This window comes from Ursus arctos, unplaced genomic scaffold (assembly GCF_023065955.2).
Source record: "Ursus arctos isolate Adak ecotype North America unplaced genomic scaffold, UrsArc2.0 scaffold_2, whole genome shotgun sequence".
NCBI classification, from domain to species: Eukaryota; Metazoa; Chordata; class Mammalia; order Carnivora; family Ursidae; genus Ursus; species Ursus arctos.
Genome location: NW_026622874.1, coordinates 26,009,687 through 26,034,664, shown reverse-complemented (window position 1 = coordinate 26,034,664; position 24,978 = coordinate 26,009,687). Strand labels below are relative to the sequence as shown.

General features: G+C 35.5%; 1 protein-coding gene across 4 annotated transcripts in view; it reads right to left on the bottom strand.

Moving 5' to 3' along the window:
* ACBD6 (acyl-CoA binding domain containing 6) overlaps positions 1 to 24,978 on the bottom strand; it is a 198,353-nt gene that overhangs the window by 107,300 nt on the left and 66,075 nt on the right. For 2 of the 4 annotated variants that reach the window (XM_044387855.3, XM_044387857.2), the window contains exons 4-6: positions 19,234 to 19,316; positions 4,001 to 4,106; positions 1,807 to 1,836 (exon numbers count right to left, since the gene is read on the bottom strand). In XM_044387855.3, coding sequence (XP_044243790.1) covers positions 1,807 to 1,836; positions 4,001 to 4,106; positions 19,234 to 19,316 — 219 coding nt within the window. The remainder of the gene's footprint in view (positions 1 to 1,806; positions 1,837 to 4,000; positions 4,107 to 19,233; positions 19,317 to 24,978) is intronic. The other 2 variants (XM_026509161.4, XM_026509159.4) reach the window with 1 other exon arrangement.

Genomic DNA, 24,978 nt, shown 5'->3' with positions numbered 1-24,978 from the left:
AAGAGTCAACCCTAAGGTAAACTATGGACTTTGGGTGATTATGATGTATCAATGTAGGTTCATCCTTAGCAAAAAATGTACCATTCTGGCGAGTGATGTTAATAATGGGGTTGGCTATACACATGCAGGGGGCAGGAAGTCTCTGCACCTTCCTCTTTATTTTACTATAAACCTAAAACTTCTCTAAAAAAAATTAAGCCTTTAAAAAAAAAGGGTTGGGGCGCCTGGGTGTCTTAGTCGGTTGGGTGTCTAATTGGTTTCTTTCGGCTGGGGTCACGATCTTGGGGTCACGGGATTGAGCCCCTCACTGGGTTCCTGGTGGGGAGTCTGCTTATCCTTCTCCCTCCCAAACTACCCCTCCCCCCGCATATGCATGCACTCCTTCTCTTTCTCTAAAATAAATAGATGAGTGAAATCTTAAAAAAAAAAATTAAGTGATCTTCATTCATTTCTTCATTATATTATCACTTTTCATTCATATTATTCATTAAAAATAATCAAGATGGCTAAAATTTATTGAGTGCTTGTTATGTGTGTCAGGTATTGTTTAAGTGCTTTATATATATTAACTGATTAATCCTCAAAACAATGCTGACACAGGTACTACGATAATCTCCATTTTATACATTAGGAAACTGAGACACAGAATAAACTTGACAAAGGTCATATAGCTAGGAAGTGACAGTGCGCAGATTTGAACCCATGTAGCCAAGCTCACCACAATTATAATATACTGCTTCTCTTTTTTTTTTTTTTAAGATTTTATTTATTTATTTATTTGACAGAGACAGACAGCTAGCAAGAGAGGGAACACAGCAGGGGGAGTGGGAGAGGAAGAAGCAGGCTCCCAGCCGAGGAGCCTGATGTGGGGCTCGATCCCAGGACTCTGGGATCACACCCTGAGCCGAAGGCAGACGCTGAACGACTGTGCCACCCAGGCGCCCCTGCTTCTCTTTTTCTTTTAAAGATTTATTTATTTATATTGGAGAGCAAGCAAGAGAGAGAGAACGAGCACACAAGTGGGAGGAGAAGGGAGAGAGAGAATCTCAAGCAGACTGTGTGCTGAGCATGGAGCCTGATGTGGGGCTCGATCTCATGACCCCAAAATCACAACCTGAGCTGAAACCAAGAGTCAGACACTCAACCAACTGCACCACCCAGAGGCCCCTATAATATACTGCTTCTACTTATTCATTTAATCATTCATTAGTTCGTCAAATACTTATTGAGCATATGGAATATGCCCAAAACTCTAAATGAAACATTTTCCTTTTTTTTTTTTTTTAAAGATTTTTTTATTTATTTATTCGACAGAGATAGAGACAGCCAGCGAGAGAGGGAACACAAGCAGGGGGAGTGGGAGAGGAAGAAGCAGGCTCATAGCAGAGGAGCCTGATGTGGGGCTCGATCCCACAACGCTGGGATCACGCCCTGAGCCGAAGGCAGACGCTTAACCGCTGTGCCACCCAGGCGCCCCTAACTGAAACATTTTCAACATGGAATATCTCAAAACACTTACCTTTCTCAGGAAGCTACTAGAGGAAATGCTTCATCAAAACTGGGAAACAAATAAAAAAGGAAGCTACTGGAGGAGACACTTCACCTAACAAGGAAGTAAACAATAAAAGGCCTGGGATCCAGAAAACAGAAGACTCCAGGAGAGAAGGGAAGGGAATCCCCAAGGAAGTGGTAAAGCATAATCCCAAGATGACATCTATACAACAGGCCAAGAGAGTACCCAGTTGAGATTAGAGAAGAAGGAGAGCTCCAGAAGGGATATCACTAAAACAATAGGGGATTGATTACCTGATGTGTGTGACTGCACAGAGAAGACCTCTGTTGGGCAATTTGAGGAAAGAATTAATGACAGAAACATAGACGATATAACATAAAAATAAAAAAAGAAACAATTATTAGCCTTTAGAAAAACAGAATGTTGTACCATGGCATGTAGATTATATTATTCATAATTATATAATTATTCATTTCCTTTCCACCTGTGCATTGCTTCCCTATAATCAGAAGAGGCTGCCTACCATCCAGACCTGGAGTTTGGCCTCGTGACTTGTTTTGGCCAAAGGAATGTGAGTAGATATGACACATGTTACATCCAAGCAAAAGCTTTAAATGTTATTTGTGGGGTCTGATTCTGTCTGCCCTTAGTTCTGCCCCAGATAGTGTCTATCCACTGAGATTGGATCTCAGAATGAGAAAGAGAAGACACATGAAATTGAGATGAGCTGAGCCCAAACAAGGCTAGCAAACATAGCAGAGTCTGACTGATCCAAAACCCTTTTGAAATATAAGCAAGAAATGTAGTTATTAGTCACTGAAATGTGGCTAACAGCAAAAGCTGACTAGTACACACAGTACACCTAAAGCTCAGCAATGAGCATAATTTACATAGAATTAATAATATAATTACTTTACACCTATAATTAATTATAAAATAATAATATTTTAACATTGATTCCATAGAGATTCAATCAGAAAATAAAACTAAATGTGATATAACTGTCAGGAGGGAAGAGGAGAGGGGATATGAGTAAAAGAGCTAAATCCTAATATAGCAGAAAAGAAAATCAATAATGGCTAAAGTTGGAAAATCAAGAGATACATATATGTTATTTAGAAATATGCAGGTAAATTACAAAAGTAACAAAAAGAATTGAAAGTTTTTGCCTCAAGGAAGCTAGAGTCAATGTGAGAAGGGTACAGGTAAGGGAATACTTTTTCGTTAGAAGACTTATAGTACTGATTTTTGTTGAACTACCTACATGTATTAATTTTATAAAAATCTTAACTCCAAGTACAAAAATAAAAAACAACAATAAAATCAAGGGAAACAGTAACATCTGATTTACAAAAAAAAAAAAAAAAAAAAAAAAAAATTTCTAATCCTGAAAGGCAAAAAAAACACCAACTGTTTGTTTTATTACTTAGGGAAGAATAAACACTATTACTGGCCCCCCTATACTACAGAATTATAGTCTTTCCAGATGACATTGACAATACATTATAGGAAAGACACTGCCTAAAAATCAGATATTAAGGGCTAACCTGTAGAAAGATTATTATTGATTATTTATCTACCCCACACCTTATCTATGATCACTGAATGTCTTCTTCCCAACAATCACCACCTTTCAGTCATTTTGATCATCTTTCACTCATCAAAGAATGAGTAAAATGAGTAAAACTGAATTAGTAAATTTTGCTCCCTATTTAACAACTGTAATTCAGGGACAGTTTAAGCTCAATATGTGAACAGTTTTATTCACAAAACAAATAAATTAAAAAGTAATATATTTCACAAAATAGTTTAGTATAGAATCCCTTTACGTAGCAGGCCCACATTTAAATGAATGGATTTACCAGGGCGCCTGGGTGGCTCAGTCAGGCTGACTCTTGATTTCAGCTCAGGTCATGATCTCAGGGTTGTGAGATCAAGCCCCAGATCAGGCTCCATGCTGGGTGTGGAGCCTGCTTGAGAGTCTCCCCCTCTGCCCCTCCCACCCTCACCCCATCTCTCTTCCTCTCTTAAAAAAAGAAAAGAAAGAAAAAAGAAAGTAAAAGGAAGAAAAAAAAAGAATGGTTTTATCAAAATTCTGACACACTGTTTCCTAGAAATATATTTACAGAGCAAAGAACAATATACCTGTTTAAAGTATAATGAGAGAAGACACTAAAACTGTTTATAAATATTTTTACATTACCTATAGATTTCACTTATTAAGTTAACAGTCTCTCCCTTTATTGTGAAAAAACAGAAGTTATTTGACTGCAGCAAGTTTCAGCTAGTAACTTCCTCGACATCAACAGATGGATGGATACATACACAGAAAGTATCTTAACTGGATAACACCATCTCATATAGATATTCTGATACAATCTCAACCACACTATACTTTGAGCTGTAGTTCATAGGCCATTTCAAAAAAAGCATTAGGGCAGAATAACAAAGTATAAGAAAATAATTAACAAGGCATGTTTTCCATACCTCTTCATCTTTCATATTCACATCCACATTTTTCGATTTGATGACTTTGGTTACATGGTCAATGTTGTTTTCCCTGCAGTAATCAAATATGTTTTTGTCTTCTTCCCTAATTAGAGTAAAAATAAAAAGTGTTTGTCTTACTAGGTAATACATAAAAGTTACATATTTTTAACACATCCTGTTTACTGCTGACAAACATCAATGGAATTTGTTTTCATAAAGACTTTTACAGGAATAATAATGGATTTACCATTAGACATAATAGATCCAATCTCTAAAGACTAAAGTTCTTAGTAACTAAAATAGGGAAAAGCTTCGTCTGCTTTAACAAGTTACACTAATACACTGATGAAACACCTTGAGTAGATTTTCTCAGCCCTCTTCCTCTCCCCAGTTCCTTTTACACACTGGCAGGCACAGATTTCCTGACTCAGAATTTTCAACAGTAGCACTACAATAATGAAGTTATTTGCTGTTGTCTATGCAGAGGTCTCAAAAGATCAGGACACAGCTTACTACCTGTAATACAGGATGAAAGAATAAGTTGATTGCTACCCAAGTTTAAAATATATACACATATGTGTGTGTGTGTACACACACACATATATACATACATACACATATATACTAATGTAATTTTCTTAAAGGAAAGACAGAAAGCAATTTTCTTAAGGGAAAGACAGAACATCACAAAATTCAGAAATCTTTCATGAGATATTAGAAACAAAGACTAGGAACAAAAAGGGAAGCATATTATACCCAGCACTATTCTAAATATATTGGTGGACTAAACTCATTCACTCTTATCCAACAATTTCACAAAGAAACAGGTAAAGAGAAATCATATGACCTGCCAAATGGCATCACATTTATCAAAGGTAGAACAAGAGCTCAATCCGATCAACTGATTCTGTATATAGTACATTTTTCAATCATATCAAGCTGCATCTCGATTAGTCTGCTAGTCTATTCTATAATCTAATGCAGAAGTTCTTAACATGAGGTCTATGAGTTCTCTAAAATAGTATACAGAATCATGTAAATGTGTGTGCATTTTTCTGAGTGTGTTGCATGTATGTGGGGGTATGGGAGCTTCAATAAAGAATCTCAAAAAAATCACTAATTCCCGAAAGGGTCAGTAATTTGGAATATTATCATTGAAACTGTTCTATATGTGGACTACATTTTCTGGACAGGCATAAAAGAATGCAATTTGAGTTCCAAAAATTATACTAGTATGTTTTATAACCTGCAGGGCCATAGCTTCCATTCATCAGAAATGAAAGCAATTGGCCTTAGGAGTTCTTCTATCTTAAAAGCCAATTTAAATACCTTAAACCCTATAAAAAGCTATTTTCACTCAGAGGTAATTAACTTAAAACACCCTACTTTGGCATTACCATCTATGCTTTCCTTATGCAGGTGATATATTTAATTGAGCACTTACTACATGCAAGGCATTGGGCAAGATTCTGTTGATGACACAAGGATAAACAAGAAACTTTAGGTTCAACACATGTAGATTACACTCGGGATGAGAAAATCTATATACGATTAACATAAGGTAAAGATGGATCTTTAAAAAGGCCTGTAAGAGTACAGAGTTCAGCTGGAGAAAACGAGGTAGACTTCCAGGAAGAAACAGGTTTAAAAGGAATATGAAAATGTCCATTTTGCAGAGGAGAAAATGCTCTTTCAGATCACTTACTCTGAAAGAAAACAGAGAGCTCTGAGGCCAAAGCCCCAGAATGGAGAAGTATGACTTTTAAAATTAAGGCTGTATATAATACCACTTTAGCTATACTTAACTATCACAAAAAACACTGTTTCTGTGAAACTGTATTAAAAATTCTGACTTGGGTTGGGAATAATGGGGACCTACTACTTTCATCCAATCCAGTAAGAGAGGCCCCTCTAATTCAAGAGGCAGCAACTCCAACTGCGAGAGAAAGGACCATATCATTTTGAATCATAACAAAAAATGCACTACTCCCCAGTTGTTCTGAACTTGAAAATAATGGAGAGTTGTTGGTGGGGCACAGAAATGAAGGTAAGGAGAATCCCTGGGATGCAGGCTAACCATACCCAGTAATGCGTAAGGGTTATTCATAGATGGTGAGGACCTTTCTCAACCTACGGGGTCTTTCTTCCTGAATCCTAAATGTGTGTGTATACTTAGGCCTTAACCAGTAAAAAGAATAAATATAATACAAACTTATTTACATTTTTATTTAATATATTTTATATTTTCAATGTTTATTATTCATCACTTATATAAATTATTTTGTTTGGGTATATGAATGTTTTGGAGGGCAGGGGCATTTTTTTCATCCATACAAGTTCATCATCTGTTGGTTTATCACCACTAAATACATCAGGCACATAGAGGACTTATAAAATGCTTACAAGTGCAATATACAATGTAAATTAAGTATCAAAAAGAAATTCAGTAAAATCACCACAAATGTGCCGCAAAGCTAAGTGACTAAGACAAAAAAGAAAACTTGAGTGATACTCTTGGGCTTAGGAGCTTAGTCCCCACTCCAAGATTGACTCTATTACTTGCCAGCAACCAAGCTGTCTTTATACAATGTCACCACCTAGTGTCCAAAATGGAGAAACAGCTGGAGCAACAGCTTTCCACATCTCTTTTCTTGCCTCCAACAAGATTATGTACAATTTACAAATCTAATTCTCTTTTCCTGTCTACATTTCCTTGTTAATACAGCATTCTGTCCGCAATCTTTCCCTCCATAACCATACTTAAATAAAACACGTGCAAATGAATTCAATCATCACCAAATACAGTAGAGCCTAAACGGATGTTAGAGCTCTTCCACATCTTCTCACTTTATCTTCCTTTCTCTTGTTTCTTAGCCAGTTATCTTTCTCTCTCTTTGCTGAATTTGAGTGATAAAATTACCATATCCATTCTCTATGGATAAGCAAGAGCTGTGGCCAAGATACCACCTTCAAAGATATCCCACATTATCCCTAGGAAAAGACAAAAGGTCTCTTTCTCTACTCCAGTTTTTCTGAAATTGACAGAAAATACGATTGTATATCTAAAGGAGAAAAAAAAATCAGTGGTTTTCTTTGAAATTTTTTTTTTTAAAAGATTTTATTTATTTATTTGTCAGAGAGAGAGAGAGAAAGACAACACAAGCTGGGGGAGTGGCAGGCAGAAGGAGAAGCAGGCTCCCAGCTGAGCAAGGAGCCCAGGACCTCCGGATCACAACCCGAGTGGAGGGCAGACACTTAACCGACTGAGCCACCCAGGTGCCCCTGAAATTCTTATGAAATATGAGGACACGCCCTTAATGAAGAAAGGAATGGAGTTTAAGTATGGTTATCTTTCATCAATCACAGGAAGAACAGATCCTTGCATGCTCCTAAAAATGTTACCTATACTACTTTCAACAAAGATTGCATTTTCCTAACAAGAGTATTTCAAACAGGTTTCACAGCAAGTCACCTAGAGTCCATTAGCTACTATTTCACCTCCCTTGTAGAATTAAAAAAACACAGTTATGGGACTAGCTCAGATATCTAACTATTTAAGAGATACATTCAATAAATATTTATATGTATATATATGTGTGTGTGTGTGTGTGTGTGTGTGTGTGTGTGTATATATAAAACTGTCAATCAGAAAAAAAAAGTAAATAGACAATGAAAAATTCTTTAATGAAGGAAAACACAGAATAAGCCAATACCTACACAAATATAAACAAACACATGTCATTAATTCCTCAAATTAAAAATGTGTACCTACATGCTCTGTGGGGGTACACAAAGACATTTAAAGGGATATGCAGGTAGGAAAATCTTAAGCTAGAAAAAAAATAAAAATTTTAAGTCAATCAATTTTCAGCTCAACTTGTAAATAAATGCATTTTTCCCTTAACTGATCAACCTGGAGAGACTCCTGTGGTAACTATCTCATCACCATTGCCCTTTTCAAATTTCTCTCTGTTCTGATCACTCCCCTCCTAGGTTATATCAGAAAGGCACATGCCTCTCTCTTTATTATGCTATACTTCTAGGAAATATTAAAAAAAAAAAAAAAAAGACTTCGCTAAGACTTAACAAATGACTATTAATTAAACCTGTTACTCTTTTGCTTAGAAATACTCTGTTTAACTAATACACTGGGAAAGATTTGAGGGGAAAAAAGTCAATCCTAGGTTGATTACCCAAGATATAAAAACCTTCCTTGGCACCAAATAAAGGGACAATTCTCGTGAAAAACTGGTGTTGGGAAACATTCTATAGCTAAGATTAGAGGACGGAAGAGCTGAAATAAAACAAAAAGCAGACTTGTTGCTGTACTCTGTCTCATTTTAATAAAAGATAATATTCATCTGTTAAACTATTTTTAAAAGCCTCGTTCATCTCATTAAGACATATTTTCAATTAAATTTTACCTACGTTTAATAATGATTTAACAATATTTATGATGTATGTGGATCAGCTGTATAGAAATAATTACAATGATAACTCAAATGGGAAAAGATTTAATGCATAAAGTTTTGGGTTACAGAAAATTAAATTTAAAAAAAGTCCAACTTACATACATATTTTTGTACAGAGATTTATGATAGTATGGTAAGATTACACAAAAATATATTACTTTAAAATAAAATTGTGTGGGAGAAGTAGAATAAAAGGAGAAAAAGGAATGATGTAAAACTTCCGTTAAAGACCTTATTCATATATATCTTTTTAAGATTTATTTATTTAGAGAGAAAGCGAGCATGGGTAGGGGAGGAGGGGCAGAGGGAGAGAGAAACTCAAGTAGACTTTGCGCTGGGCGTGGAGCCCGACAAGGGGTTCAATCTCACGACCCTGAGATCACAACCTGAGCGGAAACCAAGAGTCGGATGCTTAACTGACTACACCATCCAGGCACCCTTTGTTCATGTATTTTTAAATCAAGATCAGAATTTTATTTTAATTAAATGTTCTATTTTGGGACAACTAAAGATTCACATGTAGCTATAAGAAATAATACAGAGAGATCTTATGTACCATTTTCCCAGTTTCTCTCAATGGTAGTATATTCAGGTAGTTTAAAAATGGATTATCATTGTTAGTATTTAGATTCATCTAAAAGATTTATTTTAAAACGCATTATTTATAAAATACCAGAAATTATGCTCTTTGCAATATACTTAAACTTTTAAATAAGAATTTTATATGTTATCATAAGACTCTAAAGGAGAATATAGTCTTCCAAAATTCTCTTAGGGACTAAAATAGCAAAAAGTTGCTTTGAGTGTCAGACTAGCCCAATATTCTATAAAGTCGAGGCCCAAAATAAGGAGTGGGCTAATCAACTAAGGATGATCAAATAAAAGCACTACAGAAGAGCTGACATTACAGGCTAGCTTTGAAGAATGAACTGGCCACACAGCTGGGTTACTGAAGAATAGAAAGAAGAATATTCCAAAGAATAGAAAGAAAAGGAAAAGCATCAACAAAAAGAAGTGCTCAAGGGATCTGGCTATGGTAGGGTGTTGGGAGATGAATTAGAGAGATACCAGATACAGATCCATAGAGCTACTTGATTCAGACCCTAGCCTCAGCATATCTAAAACAAACAAAAACCCTGAAAAGCCAACTATCCTCAAGTAGGAGATATGATTAGCAATGAACCATAGTAAAGGGAAAAGTCAGTGAGGCCAATTAAGAACTCTGACCAAAAGAATTAATTTGAGGCAAAAAAAAAAAAAAAGCATTCTGAGATCTCTCTCTACTGGGAGACAAGTTTGTCCAAGAGGCCTCAATTAGGACCTTGGCTAAAGCAACTCTCAAAAAATGGTTCATCTTCTAGTTACATATTCACAAATAGTCATCTCACTATTAATCTGTCTGTCTGGATTCCTCAATACTCAGACCGAGGGTAGAGGGTACGCAGGCTACCTAAACTTATCTGTCTCACTACAAAGATACAGCCTTTGTTATTTTAGTTTACACCTCAGTTTCAAATGAATTTTATTATTGCTACACTGTCTCTGAGAGTATGTATCTTTTTCTAGATCTTTGAGATTGAAAAATGAACATAAATTCATACTGTGAAGTTCCTTAAGAGCCAGTCTTTCTGGGGCGCCTGGGTGGCATAACGGTTAAGCGTCTGCCTTCGGCTCAGGGCGTGATCCCGGCGTTATGGGATAGAGCCCCACATCAGGCTCCTCCGCTATGAGCCTGCTTCTTCCTCTCCCACTCCCCCTGCTTGTGTTCCCTCTCTCGCTGGCTGTCTCTATCTCTGTCGAATAAATAAATAAAATCTTAAAAAAAAAAAAAAAAAAGAGCCAGTCTTTCTAAAATGAAAGCCTGCTTGCTGTCTTACAAAATTCAGGAGTACTGTTGCTGAATACTATTTCTGTGCAGGAATTTAAGTTCCTCATTTATTTGACAAGTGTATGGTCAGAAGTTGTTAATCTGGGGGGTGCCTGGGTGGAGCAGTCAGTTACGCATCCAACTCTTGGTTTCAGCTCAGGTCATGATCTCAAGGTCGTGAGATCAAGAGCCCCGTGTCGGGCTCTGCGCTCAGTGTGCAGTCTGCTTAAGATTCTCTCCCTCTTCCTCTACCTCTCCCTCCCAAGCTCTTTCTCTCTCCCTAAAATAAATAAATAAATCTTAATGTCAGGAAATAATGATGTCATCTCATTGATCTCGTTTTGACTAGATTACCAACATTCTATCATTGTATGACAAACACAAAGCCCAAAGTCTAATGCTGATCCTTTTTTATAAAATCTTTATGTAGATTTTATATGTAAATGTATAATCATTATTTTATATATAACTATTTATAACCTTTGATATGACTAAACTACCAATACTTTTTAGGAGCTGAGATAAAATGTCTACATAGAAATTAAGATACTCTCTGAATTTAAAAAACAAGTTTTAACTTACAAATAAAAAAAAATTATACAAGCATTTTAAAATTTTGCTTACAGTTGCTTCTCTCCTGAACAGGAAATATTTGTTCTTACTCGAAGGTTTTTAGCAAAGCTGGTGTAAGGCTTATCTGGGAGAAGCAAAGTCAGCTCCTAACTAAAAAATTAAATAGTCAGAGCTGTCATACTTAGCACATCAAAAATCCCTACTTTAAATTAATATCTAATTAAAACTTCAGATGTTAAATTTCACCTTGTAAAACACTGTTTTCGAGTCTCAATCTTACAAAGACCATAAATGAGACTCTATACTATGATCCTCCAGGTACAATCTTGTCAATAGTACCTCTTTTCTGAGATACCTTGGTCATATGCCCGTGAGCAGGCAAACAATGCTGGGGCAAGGACTATGCTCAAGAAGCCTAGCATTCAGATCAAGGCACTTAAGAAAGCGTTTTTGTTGTTGTTGCTGTTTGTAGTGTTGTTCTTAAAATAATCCCTGAAATCCTAAATGGCAAAAAGACATTTAGAAATCGTTTGTTAAGTTACCATATTTCCTTGATTCTAAAACACAAACTTTTTCGTATTTTAACATTTCTGATGAATCTTATAATCTGTAACATCTTATAATTAATTAATAGCATTTTTTCTTAATGGTATTTAAATAACAGTGTTCTAAAACCAGGGGTGTTTCAGAGTCAATGATAATAAAGTAGGTTCAAAATACACAGTGCCAAATGGACAGGTGCATGACTGAAAGAATTTAAATATATTGAATCATAATCCTCCCACTCAGAGTGCTACTATATCTGCAACTGGTTTCAGACAGTTATGGTACTTAACCAGTTAGTTTTCCCCATTCCTGTTATGCAGTAATGGCAATGTCTTCTTCACCAAATCGTAACTATTTTCGACTGGGTCATATATACAGCACACTTAATTCTAGGTCTAGAAAATTTTTTTATTTATTTTTACTTTTTTAAGATTTTATTTATTTGAGAGAGAAAGAGGAATGAGTGGGGAGGGGAGGGAAGGGGAGGGGCAAAGGGAGAAGCAGACTCCCCGCTGAGCAGGGAGCCCGACGTAGGGCTCGATCCCAGGACGCTGAGATCATGACCTGAGCCAAAGGCAGACGCTCTACCAACTGAGCCACCCAGGTGCCTCTAGAAAATTCTTAAAAGCCTCAAATAAAAAGTTCTATTTATTATCTTATTTATGTTGTTAATATGCTGTTAATGTATTTTTCTCATATTTTTGCAAGGAAGCAATGACAAAGGAAAGATCAATATTCCAAGTACTTCTTGTATATAACTTGTTATTCTGGAAAAGTTATCTAGCCATGATTTATAGACACTAGTTACTAAAAATGCATTTTCACCTCTTAAAATCTGCTTAACTCTATAACAGTTGATTGAAAATTTCTGATACTTTAAATGCCTATAAGAAAAAATGTATTTCAATTCTGATCAATCCGTGGAAAACCAGTGGCCACATCAGAAAAATCTATAGAATCCCTTAGCTAACAGGCTCTATAGAGCTGAGTTACATTCTCAAACATTAAGGTAAGTCTAAAATCAATAAATCCAATTAATCCAAAAGAAGCATCATCATCAGTATACCGATAAATAAAAGACTAGAGTTTCTAATTTTACCAGTAAAGCACATTTAAAAAAACACTAAATAGAAAAGGGATTTAAAAGTTTCAATGGAAGATATTCACTATGTTCATATAATAATAACTATCAAAATTACTTTCACTAATTGCAGAACACAAGGATTCCTCAACCATTCCAGGAGCAGTGTAGTACGGCAACAGCAGAGTACTAATCACATGACCTTGGGCAAGTAACCTCAGCTGAGTCTCAGTTTCCTCATCTATAAAATAGGGATATTTCTCATCTGAAAAACAGGGATATTAATACCAAGAGTACCTTCGTTCTGAAGACTAAGTGAAAGAATATATATAACATACGTAGTATGGTAACTAGCATATAATTAGTGGCCAATAAATGTTAGTTGGTATTATTACCTTAAGATTTCAATATATGTTGTACGCTGGGTCATTTCTCATATACCCTCATACAACACTGTCAATCAATTCATCTAACAACTATTAATTAGACCTTTAAGGAAATAAAAATAAGCCAATGTGGGTGGAACAGAGTCAATAAGGGGAGGAGGGGGAAATGACATTAGATAAGATGATGAGGGACCGTGTAAGACATGTTAAGGAATTTTAGATTTTATCCAAAGTGCCATGAGAAACCATTAAAGGACTTTAGCAGGAGAGTGATATGATGATATGGGTTATAAATCCAGGGAGGAGACAGCAAAGGAAGAAGGAATCCATTCTGTAGTGTCCTGGCCAAGAGATGATGATTGTTTAAGAGTAGTGACAGAATTGGCAAAGGCATGGTAGTGGTGATAATGAAAACTTGATGAATTTGGATTATTTTGGAACATGAAGAAACAGAATTTCTGATATATTAAGGAATGAGGGGGAGAGAGTAGACGAATGTGACATAAGAAACCCAGGAATGACATACTTTACATGAAATACTGGTAAAATACCTAATACATATATAACATTTTATATTGGGTAAAATTTGTAAATAAAACCATGTAATTAATGTTACAATGCCTTTTTCACACAGAATTCCAACTTCAACAAACACCAAGCATTTATTACCATATACAATGCAATCAGCAAAGTTCTCATAAATTGAAAGGCAGTGAAATGAACCAAAACTGCTTGCTTTCAGTATTGAGAGAATAGCTGATAATAATTAAATGAGAGTTAAGAAGATGACATACAATTCTAGCATCTTTGCTACACTTTTAAAATATCTTCCTTTAAATATGTCTATAAAGCATTTTAACAGAGGAAAACATTTATTTATATTATGTATAATACATATACCTTTTATTATAATGGATACAGTATACCCATAACTTATGTATCTTTATACGTGCACACACACACACACATACACTAAAACTTTGTAAGTGAGTCTAAGTGCCTAGCATTTCACAGGTACTATATAACGATAAGGATAAGATTAAAGGGCAGACAGAAAAGAGACAACAAAGTGAGGAAAAGGAAGAGGGGGAAGAAAAAAGAAAGAAGAAAAGGAGAGAGGAGGAGATGATGGTGTTAGCTGAGGAATGACCCCTTGTTCAGAAAGGGCTGTTGATCTACAAACAGGTGGATCTGCCTATATGCTTGGTTGGCATCATGACACTAAGCACACGGGAGCTAAATAAAGCACAGAAGAAAAGGGTGAATATGAGAGCCAGGAGACTCTTACAACAGTTACTGTTTATGGCAAGACCTGCTTGTCCCAAGGGACCCATTTTCACATAATCTATAATTATCTCTTCGCTTTAATCGCCTTGTCATTCCTAAGGCTCTCCTGGGCACTGGAAGAGGAAAAGCTCATTAACTAAACCTTTTCTCCTCTCTCCAGCCACCCATGGCTTTTAATTGCTTGGTGTGTTATTATCTAGGAGTGCAACTGGGATCATTTTCATAAGAAAGGGAGGTAGAGAGGAGGAAGGGAACCATGAGTCCCTGAGGTATGCAGCACAGAAAAACCTTTGCTTTCTCAATTATTTATGCCAGCTGAGGTTTTACAGGCTGAATAAATCCATAACTCAAGTTCATTCTGAGCAGTCAGATTCTCAAGGGGGAGTTGCCCACTTGCCTATACACACTTGTGTAGTCCTCAAAGAACAACCAGAATGTAACAAGACATATGTCATCCAATTTATCACCTATCACCAAAGTGTTAACACAATGTTGATCATGGGCAACACAGTGAAATAGGGAAGGATTTCACTACTACCAGCCAAACGGATGTAGGGAAGCAGGATAATCTTTTTGGTGCTGAGGACAGTGGTATCAATGGGACAGTAGTATCCCAGAATGACTTAGCCGATTGAAAGCAAAAAAATCCAAATATTCAAATTTTAAAATATAAAATATGTATAACATATACTCTTAAAATTTTGGAGTCTTACATGGATTTGTCCAAACAGATTGCTATCTAACAATGTGAATGAAGCTTTGAATAAATAACTGAGTGGAATTTTATACCATCTGATTTCACAAATCACTTAAAAATAAAACAATGTTTTATATATATATACACATATATATATGTTATAGCTTTTTCTCCAATTATACCTCTTTCAGGAAAATTTTAAAGTACAATTTATGTGTAAGGGATACGCTTTTATGTTTTCATTCCAGTTCATATTTTTACCAAAAATACAAAATTAAAGCGTAATCACTTTCACTGTAGTTTATTATATATATATATATATTATGCCACTTTATAATCACAACTAAAGAGCAGCCAATCAAAAGATATTTCTAAAATATTTTCAAAATCCAATGTTGTTTAAAAATTTTTAACTTTATAAGTCAATGATGAAAGCATCTCTTTAAAATTCTACAGGCTTTTGCGTCTGACCACAGCAGTGACCTCTGGTATTTTCTGCCAAAACAGTTCATTTGTCTCACAGAACAACTAATCAATTCCAGAGCCCATCAATCATCTTAGCTGTATACTGGTCTGGTCTTGCTTAGAGAAGGTCCAGATGGCTGCCTGTCTAAGTGGGATTAATAAAATTCTGATAGATTACATAGCATCAAACCACAAAATATAACAGGGAAGACCAAATCTTATCGCAGGGTAGAAGAGACACTGTGCATGCTTCTTTTATTGTATTTTTAATTCTTGCCCTAATTTCTCAGTTTATGTGTCAACTTCTAGATAAAACCTTTTAAGTATACAAGTCACCAAAAGTGATTTCTTGTTAAGTGAGTCAGTATATGTAGTGCAGAAGCATTTGACTCTTCGCAAAGCCCCATGCTTATTAATCAGAGCTTTTTCTGCCCATCTGCAGTATAAATGAAACACATCTGATCTCAAGACTAGAGCAACTGTCTGTGAGTTATAAGATTCGTCACTCTCTTGTGTCTATAGTTCCAAACACAGATTCTAATAGTACTGGCTCTTCCTTTTTTATTTTCCATTTTCTTTTGCAAAAGCAAACAACCTGTACTTAGTTCTATAACCAGACTGACATGTGACTTTAGCTCCTAACATAAGCCCTGTGCCCTGGGTCCCTGCTGTGGGGGTTCTGTGCTGAATACAATACTAATAAAAGTTAACAGTTACATAGTAACTGATTTTGTGCCAGATACTGTTCTAGGATGCCTGTGTATACATACTCACATAATCCACGTAAGTGTCATATGAGAAAGGTAATATAATCACCCCCATTTTGCAAATAAAGTAACTTGTCTAAGGTCACAGAGCTAATAAGTGGTGGAACCAACATTTGAATGCTGGCAGTTTGGCTTCATAGTATTTTATATTTAATTAGCCTCACATTATATCTTCTCCATTACACTACAGACCAATAACCAGCTTCATAATGAAAAATTGGTGTCAGTGGGCACCTGGGTGGCTTAGTCAGTTAAGCAGACAACTCTTAATTTTGGCTCAGATCATGGTCTCAGGGTTGTAAGATCCAGCCCCACATCAAGCCCCTCGTTAGGCTTGGCGCTTATCGTGGGGTCTACTTGTCCCTCTCCTGCCCCGTCCTCCCAAAATAAATAAATAAAAATTTTTAAAAAATGGTGTCAGGGCTCTAGAATATTAACACAGAGATCTGTGCCTATGATATTATATTGTCACTTTCTGTGACAGAGTAGAAATAATGGTCAGTACCAAAACAGGCTCAGAATTGGCCCCAGTGGCCCTTGGCTCAAGCACATTTACAATAAAACAAAAATAGGCCTTAACTTATCACCTACAATGCACATTAGTCAGGAAAGCTGCCAGAACAATGGAACCCAAGCCTTATCAAATGAGTTTATTAGATACCGATTTTCCTGATCTTTAAAAAATATAAAAAAAGTTTAGAGGACTATATATTAAAATATCCAAAAAGAGCTTCAAAATCCTTTTTTAGCGGTTCCTGGGTGGCGTAGCCGGTTAAGCCTCCGACTCTTCATTTCAGCTCAGGTCATGATCTCAGGGTCGTGAGATCGAGCCTGGTCAGGCTCCATGCTGAGCATGTGGAGTCTACTTGGGATTCTTTCCCTTTCCTTCTGCCCCTCCTGTTCGTGCTCTCTCTCTCTCTCCCTTCTCTCTAAAGTAAATACATAAATAAGTACAAAATAGTGTTCTTTTTTAAAACAGATTCTACAGAAGAGAACTTTTCCTTTCCCCTAAGTTTACCATTTAATATTTCTAAAACCCTAAAAAACCTACTGTCACTTTCACCTCAGCTGAACATAATTCTGCCAAGAAACTGCAATTAACATCAGTTAAAGCACAACTTCCTCTGGGAAAAATAAAACACCAGGTCTATTTCACCTAAGTACCAGCAAAATTTGATTACATGAACTTCTACAAATAGCCTGTGTTCATTGTTGCAACAGCATTCTTATACTTCAGAAACAATAGGGATCACATCTGATCCTTTATTGAAATAATCCAACATTTCAGTTTAGAGTAATTTTTATCATGATCTAGTTTATTATAGTGGAATTCAGTTTAACTACAAAATGATTTCTCAAATATAAGAAAATGACTAAGTGCTGTGATTTCTGATCTGCTATTAGTGATAGCAAAATTAATGGTTCACATTCATATTTCCCACTGTTTCATATCTTAATATGTTTCAGAATACATAAGAAGACTAAAATTTAGATGACTTAAAAAAATAAGGCCAAGACTAAAAATCTTAGAAGAATGTGTCACATGACTAAAACAGGACAAAATCCTTTTCCTGATTTTCACACAGTGCTGAAAGAAAAAAAATTATCCAAGAAATTTTATACATAACATATAAAATGTAAGATCCTGTTAAACAATACAAGATGACCCTTAAGAATTTTTTAAATTGTGGTTAAAAAAACCCCACATAACACAAAATTTACCGTCTTAACCATTTCTAAGTGTGTAGTTCAGTACTGTTAGTATATTCTCATTGATGCACAACCAATCCCCAGAATTTTTATCTTGCAAAACTGAAACTCTATACCCATTAAATAACAACTCCCCATTTCCTACTTCCTCCAGCTCCTGACAACTGCCATTCTACTTTTTGCTTCTATGAATTTGACTACTCTTGTTACCTCCATATAAGAGGAATCATACTGTATTTATCTTTTTTTTTTTTTAAGATTTTATTTATTTACTTGACAGAGATAGAGACAGCCAGCGAGAGAGGGAACACAAGCAGGGGGAGTGGGAGAGGAAGAAGCAGGCCCATAGCACAGGAGCCTGATGTGGGGCTCGATCCCATAACGCCAGGATCACGCCCTGAGCCGAAGGCAGACGCTTAACCGCTGTGCCACCCAGGCACCCCCATACTGTATTTTTCTTTTGATGAATGGCTAATTTACTTAGCATAATGTCCTTAAGGTTCATCCATGTCCTATAGCCCGTGTCAGAATTTCCTTCCTTTTAGAGGCTGAATAAGATCCTACTATACGTATAGACCACATTTTGTTTATCCATTCATCTGTCGATGGACATTTGGGCTGCTTCCACCTGTTCTTGGCTATTATGAACAGTGCTGCTATGAACACGGCCATGCAAATAGGTCTTTCAGATCCTGTTTTCATTCTTTTGGATATAAAACCATAAGCTGAATCATATAGTAATTCTTTGAGAAAGCTCCACAATATTCTCTTTAGTGTACCATTTTATAGTCAACATGATTTTTAATCTTCAAAAGAAATAATGGTAATTTCACAATGACAACAAAAAATTTAACTTTTTTTTCTCTAAAAAAGAACAGAAACAATTTTTAGAAATTGTATAAGCTTCATGGGACTGAATCAACACCTTTCCTTACATACTTCAGTTCAGATTGCAGCCATACCAAAAAAAAAAAAAGGGATAATGGCATTTTTATCAGTATTGCGAATAACCCTAAACACAAATACACACACACTCACACACACAAAGAAATATGGTATTCTGAGGAAAACTAACAACATCAACAACTAGAAATCCACAGCTTTAGATTGTGTGAGACACAAAATGCTGCCCTACCACTCCTTATGTGCTGGGAAAAGTTACTATCTGGCACTGATTCAGACACTTACTGATTTCAAAGATAATATACCTAAAGAATTCTTTCCTGCTATTTATTATACTACTAGAGATATCAGCAAATTAGTTTCATATTAAGAAAAAGTTCTTCACAGATGGAAGTTTTCAGAATTAAAAATACACACACACATACACATATACAGATGTTCGTATCTCTATTATCGAAGACCAGAAGAAAAATTACCTGATGATTTCTTCGTGATACAGAGAACTAACAACAGGCCCACCAAAACCAGTATTTGCTTCTTTTCCTTTCTTCTCTGGTGACTGTAGGAGGAAAGAAGATGAAAAAAAGACGCATGGATTAAGGTAGTAGGTATTTAAAATAGTTACAAAATACTACTTGGCTAAGGAATACTAAAGATTTCAGGTCCACCATTTTTCAAAGGCCCTCGTAACAATTTCAAGATGGTATCCAAAAGGTAAGACGACCCTCAGGTCATCAGGCTAATGGAATGAGTACCCATAGCAAACCAAGGCCATATCACTACTGTGCTCTCGAGCCACCTAAAGCCCACCATTCCCTTAGCTGATTATAAGATGTCAGCTTTGCTTACTGCAGAAAATATTGATGCTCAATGCAAAATAATGAAAATGAGATATGACCTATAAATACCAGATGTAAATGTGATCATGAAAATCATACCTAGTTAGCAAAATTAAAGTTTCCAAATAAGAAAAAAAACTAAACTGTAGTAAAACTTCAAACTCAACCATAAAGAAAAATAAGTTAAATAAATAAATAAATAGAAAATAAAAATATATATTTTTAGGTGTCAAGAAGGAAGGAGAAAAGGTGGAAGAGAGAGGAAAGGAGGTTATGTCCTAAAATAAATGAAAAAAGAAGCAAACTGTTGTTTTTAAATCTAATATTCAATAGGCCCTGACCCTCGATATTCTCAAAAAGCACAAATTTAAGATTAAATTTAGAAATAAGATTCTTCTGAAACATAATGTGGAAGCAGTAAACTTAGTTATTATTATCTGAAAGGTTCAAATTGCAACCTCTCCAAAAGCCCACGTCTCCTGCAACAATGACACTTTGTAGGTCAGGCCCCCCTGTAAAAGTCAAAATTCTGAACATAAATATTATCTTAGAATCAAAACTAATACTTTTATTGTTTAATTTGACCAACTAGTTTCACTTCAGAAAAATACAAGTAGTCCCCACATACCTGGTTTTCTTTTTTCCTGTTCTTTAAAGAAGGGGTTTTGTCTTATTGTTGTTACTTTTTTTTTTTTTTTTTTTTTGCTACTTTTGGTTTGTGAACCACTAGGTAAAGGACAAAGATTCTGGAGACAGCATATTCTATGATAACCTAATATCACTGGGAAAACTCAAGTTTTGAGCAAGTGTGGAAATTTTTGAGATGCATCAATGCAGTTATCAGTTTATGAGAGAAACAAAGTGACAATGTCACAAACAACCACTTTCATGATTAAATGACCACGTATGCTAATCCATGCTGGCAAATAAGAAGCACCAAGTAAATGCCAGATCCCTCTCTTCTCCGAGGACCATTCTTACAGAATAAATACTGCAAAAAATTTTCGGGATAGACAATGTTTTCTTTATACTAAAAAAGCACAAACCAAAGGGAGAACTTATTTAATCAACTGTGTTCTAAATACCTACTCCCTTAGTATGATAAAGTTGAAACACACCTGGTGTTCAAGAGATGCTTGCTAAATGAGCAACAAAACTGAAAAGAGAAAACTTCACAGCAAGCATAGCTTCCTGACAAAGAACTGACTCCAAGAAGGTAACATAGGGGAAAATTCCTGGATTTGCCAATGACTTTTTAAAATACAACACCAAGGGGCACCTGGGTGGCTCAGTCAGTTGAGCGTCCAACTCTTGGTTTTGGCTCAGGTCGTGATCTCATGGGTGGAGACATGAAGCCCATGGTCAGGTTCCGCACTCAGCAGGGAGTCTGCTTGGGACGCTCTCTCCCTTATCCCGTGCCCCTCCCCACTGCACATGCACTGCCGTGCTCGCTCTAAAATAAATGAAGAAATCTTGAAAAAAAATAAAATGCAACACCAAAAGCATGATCATGAAAGAAAAAAACTGGTGTTTGTCTATAATAAAATTAAAAATGTCTGTTCTGTGAAAGATACTGTTGAAAGAATGAATGACAAGGCACAAACTGGGAAAAAAAAATCTTTGTAAAGCAACTAACTGATGAAAGACTGGCATGCAAAATATATTTTTTAAAAATCCTCTTAAAACTCAACAATAAGAAAACAAATAGAAAATTATAGGCCAAGATCCCTGACGAACACAGACACAAAAATCCTCAAAAAAATTAACTAAATTCAACAACATATTAAAACATCACATACCATGATCAAGTGAGATTTATTCCAGGGATGCAAGGAGGTTAATTAACATGATGCAGCACCGCATTAACAAAATGCAGGATAAAAATCACATGATCATCTCAGTAGATGCAGAATAAACATTTAACAAAATTCAACAACCATTCATGACAAAAACTCTCAATAATGGGGTATAGAGGGAACATAATTCAACATAATCAAGGGCATATATGACAAACCCACAGCTAACATCATACTCAATGGTAAAAAGCTCAAAGCTTTTCCTCTAAGATCAAGAACAAGACAAGGATGACCACTCTCAACACTTTTATTCAATACAGTATAAATAATCCAATTTTAAAAATGGGCAAAAGTTCTGAACAGACACCTTACCAAAGAAGATACACAGATGGCAAATAAGCAAATGAAAAGATGTCCAACATCATACACTGTTAGGGAAGTGCAAATTAAAATGATGACAAGATATTACTTCACACCTCTCAGAATGGCTGTACAAAAGACTGATAACTTCCAATGCTGGTAAAAATGTGAAACCACCAGGAACTCTCATTCATTGCTGGAGGAAATGAAAAATGGAACAGCTACTTTGGAAGATGGTTTGGCAGTTCTTCTAAAACAACATAATCTTACATATACATGATCCAACAATCTTGCTTCTAGGTATTTACCCCCCAAAATTGAAAATTTATATGCACAAAACATCAATGTTTAAAGCAGTGTTGTTGTTGTGTTTTTGTAACTGGCAAAACCTAGAAGCAACCAAGATGTTCTTCAACAGGTGAACAGATAAACTGTGGTACATCTATATAATAGAACATTATTCTCTGATAAAAAGAAATAAGCTGTTCTATATTAACTAAGAAAAATGACAGTAAACAACTAAAATCATTACTTAAAAAGGAGACTTTATGACTAATACCACAGAGTTTAAAAAGGATTTTAAGAGACTACTATGAACAATTATATGGCCAACAAGTTGGATAACCTAGAAGAAATGCATAAATTCCTAAACATATATAACCTACCATGATAAAATTACGAGTAAAAAATCTGAAGAGACTTAAAACCATTAAAGAGATGAATCAGAAATTTAAAATCTCCCAACAAAGAAAAGCCCAAGACCAGAAGACTTCACTAAAGAATTTTACCAAACATTTAAAGAATTAACACCAATCCTTCTCAAACTCTTCCAAAACACTGAAGAGGAGGCAACATGCCTAATCTCATTTTATGAGGCCAGCATTACCTCGATACCAAAGGCACAGAAACTAGAAGAGCAGAAACTATGGAAACTATAGAGCAGTATCTGAGGAATACTGATGAAAAAAATCCTCAACTAAATACTAGCAAATTGAATACAACAGTACATTAAAAGGATTATATACCATGACCAAGTGGTATTTACTCCTGTGAATATAAGGATGGTATGGTTCAACACATGAAAACTGATCAGTGGAATACACCACATTAACAAAATGAAAAACTATGTGATCATCTCAATTGGTACAGAGAAAAGTATTTGACAAAATTCAACACGCTTTCATGATTAAAAAAAAAAAAACTCAATAAACTAGAAATAGAAGGAAACTATTTCAACATAATAAAGGCCACTACGAAAAGCCCCCAGCTAACCTCATACTCAAATAGTAAAAAAACTGAAAGCTTTTCCTTAAAGATCAGGAACAAGGCAAGGATGCCTACTCCTAACACTTCTATTCAACACAGTATTCGAAGTCCTAGCCAGAGCTATTAGGAAAAAAAAAAAAAAAGTATCTAAATCAGAAAGGAAGAAGTAAAATTATCTCCATTCACAGATGACGTGATCTGATACCTAAGGATCCCCTCTACATACACACATACAGACATACAAGAAACTGACAGAGCTAATGAACAAATATAGCAAAGTTGCAGGATACAAATTAACACACTGAAATCATGTAATGTCTGAAAAAGAAATACATTTTCTAATATTAAAAAGTGATCAGTGTTATGGAAAAAATATGGGGAAGAGAATTGCAATTTCAGGGCCTCACAGAGAAGTTCATCTGAATAAAGACATAAAGGAAGTAAAGAAGTGTGCCTTGCAAATATTGGGGGGAGACTGATATATAGGAAACAGCTAGTACAAAGGCCCTAATGGTGAGGCTATGCTTAGAATGTTAGAAAACTTAAGTGTTCTTTGCTGAAGGCTAATTAATATCTTTTAGGGGGCAAGACTAGAGGCAAGAACACAAGGTTGCTCACGAGACAAAGTTTCTGTTGGTGTCATTCACTGAAACTCTTAATGTGAGTGAAATAGGCAATTTAGAAGAAATACCTGTGATCTGCTTGGCAATTATTGCTGTGAAAACACAAACTAGTAACTCAGAGTTATATGTATTTTGGAAAGGGATGAATACAATTCTTTTTCTTTCTTATTTAATTAATAGCCTTTATTTTTTAGAGCAGTTTCAGTGGGAAGTACAGAAGGTTCCCATATGCTTACCTCCCTCAAATTTTCCCCTACTATTAACATCTTGCAGTACCATGGTTACTGTGGTACATGTTATTAATTAAAGTCCATAGTTTAGAGTAGGGTTCACTCTTTGTGTTGTATATGAATTTTGACAAATGCATAGTAACACGTATCCACCACTACAGTACCATTTAGAATAGTTTCACTGCCCTAAAAATCTGGTACTTCACCTATTCACCCCTCACTCCCCCTGAAGCCCTGGCAAATACTGATCTTTCCATGGTCTCCATAGTTTTATCTTTTCCAGAATATCCTAGAGTTGGATCATACATATATAACCTTTCAGATTGGTTTCTTTCACTTAGCAATATGTATTTAAGGTTCCTTCATGTTTTTCTTGGTTTGATAGCTCATTTCTTTTTTAAATTTTTAATTGTTACACACACACACACACACACACACACACACACACACACTTTACCACTGTAACCATTTTTAAGTATATAGTTCAGTAGTGTTAATTATATTCACTTCCCCTGGCTCAAAACATAAGATTTTTCTACAATCTTCATCGTAATAGCATGGTGGGATGCAAAACTAATAAAAATAGGGGGTGCTCCTAAGACTGGGCCCCCAGGAGTTTTTAACTCAAGCCTGTTCACTGAGCCTCCAGCAATTCATCTATTATCATTTAAGCCAGTTTATGGCTCAAGCAGCTTCTGGTTCCAGTTAGCAGCTCTTAGGTGTGATTTTCTGTATTCACCTGTCTTTCCAGTTTGGGAAGTGGTAGTTTCCATATAACCTCAAACCTCAGAAGGATTTAAGAATAGTTCTTGATATTCAGTTTGGTCAGATTTTTGTTACTGTTGAAAACAGGAGTGATGATTTCCATGTTATTTACATGTGGAGCTGAAACTGGAAGTTTGATGATCTTTTAAAGAATTTTAAGATGAAAAAAAGCCTTTTATATTTACCCATATATATTCAGCACTTCCAGTTTCTCTTCACTCTTTTATGCAGGTCCAAATTTCCAGCTGATATATTTTTCTAAAGAAGTTCCTTTAATATTTATTATACTGCAGATGAGTTAGCAATGAATTATCTCTGCTTTTATTTGTGTGAAAGTGTTTA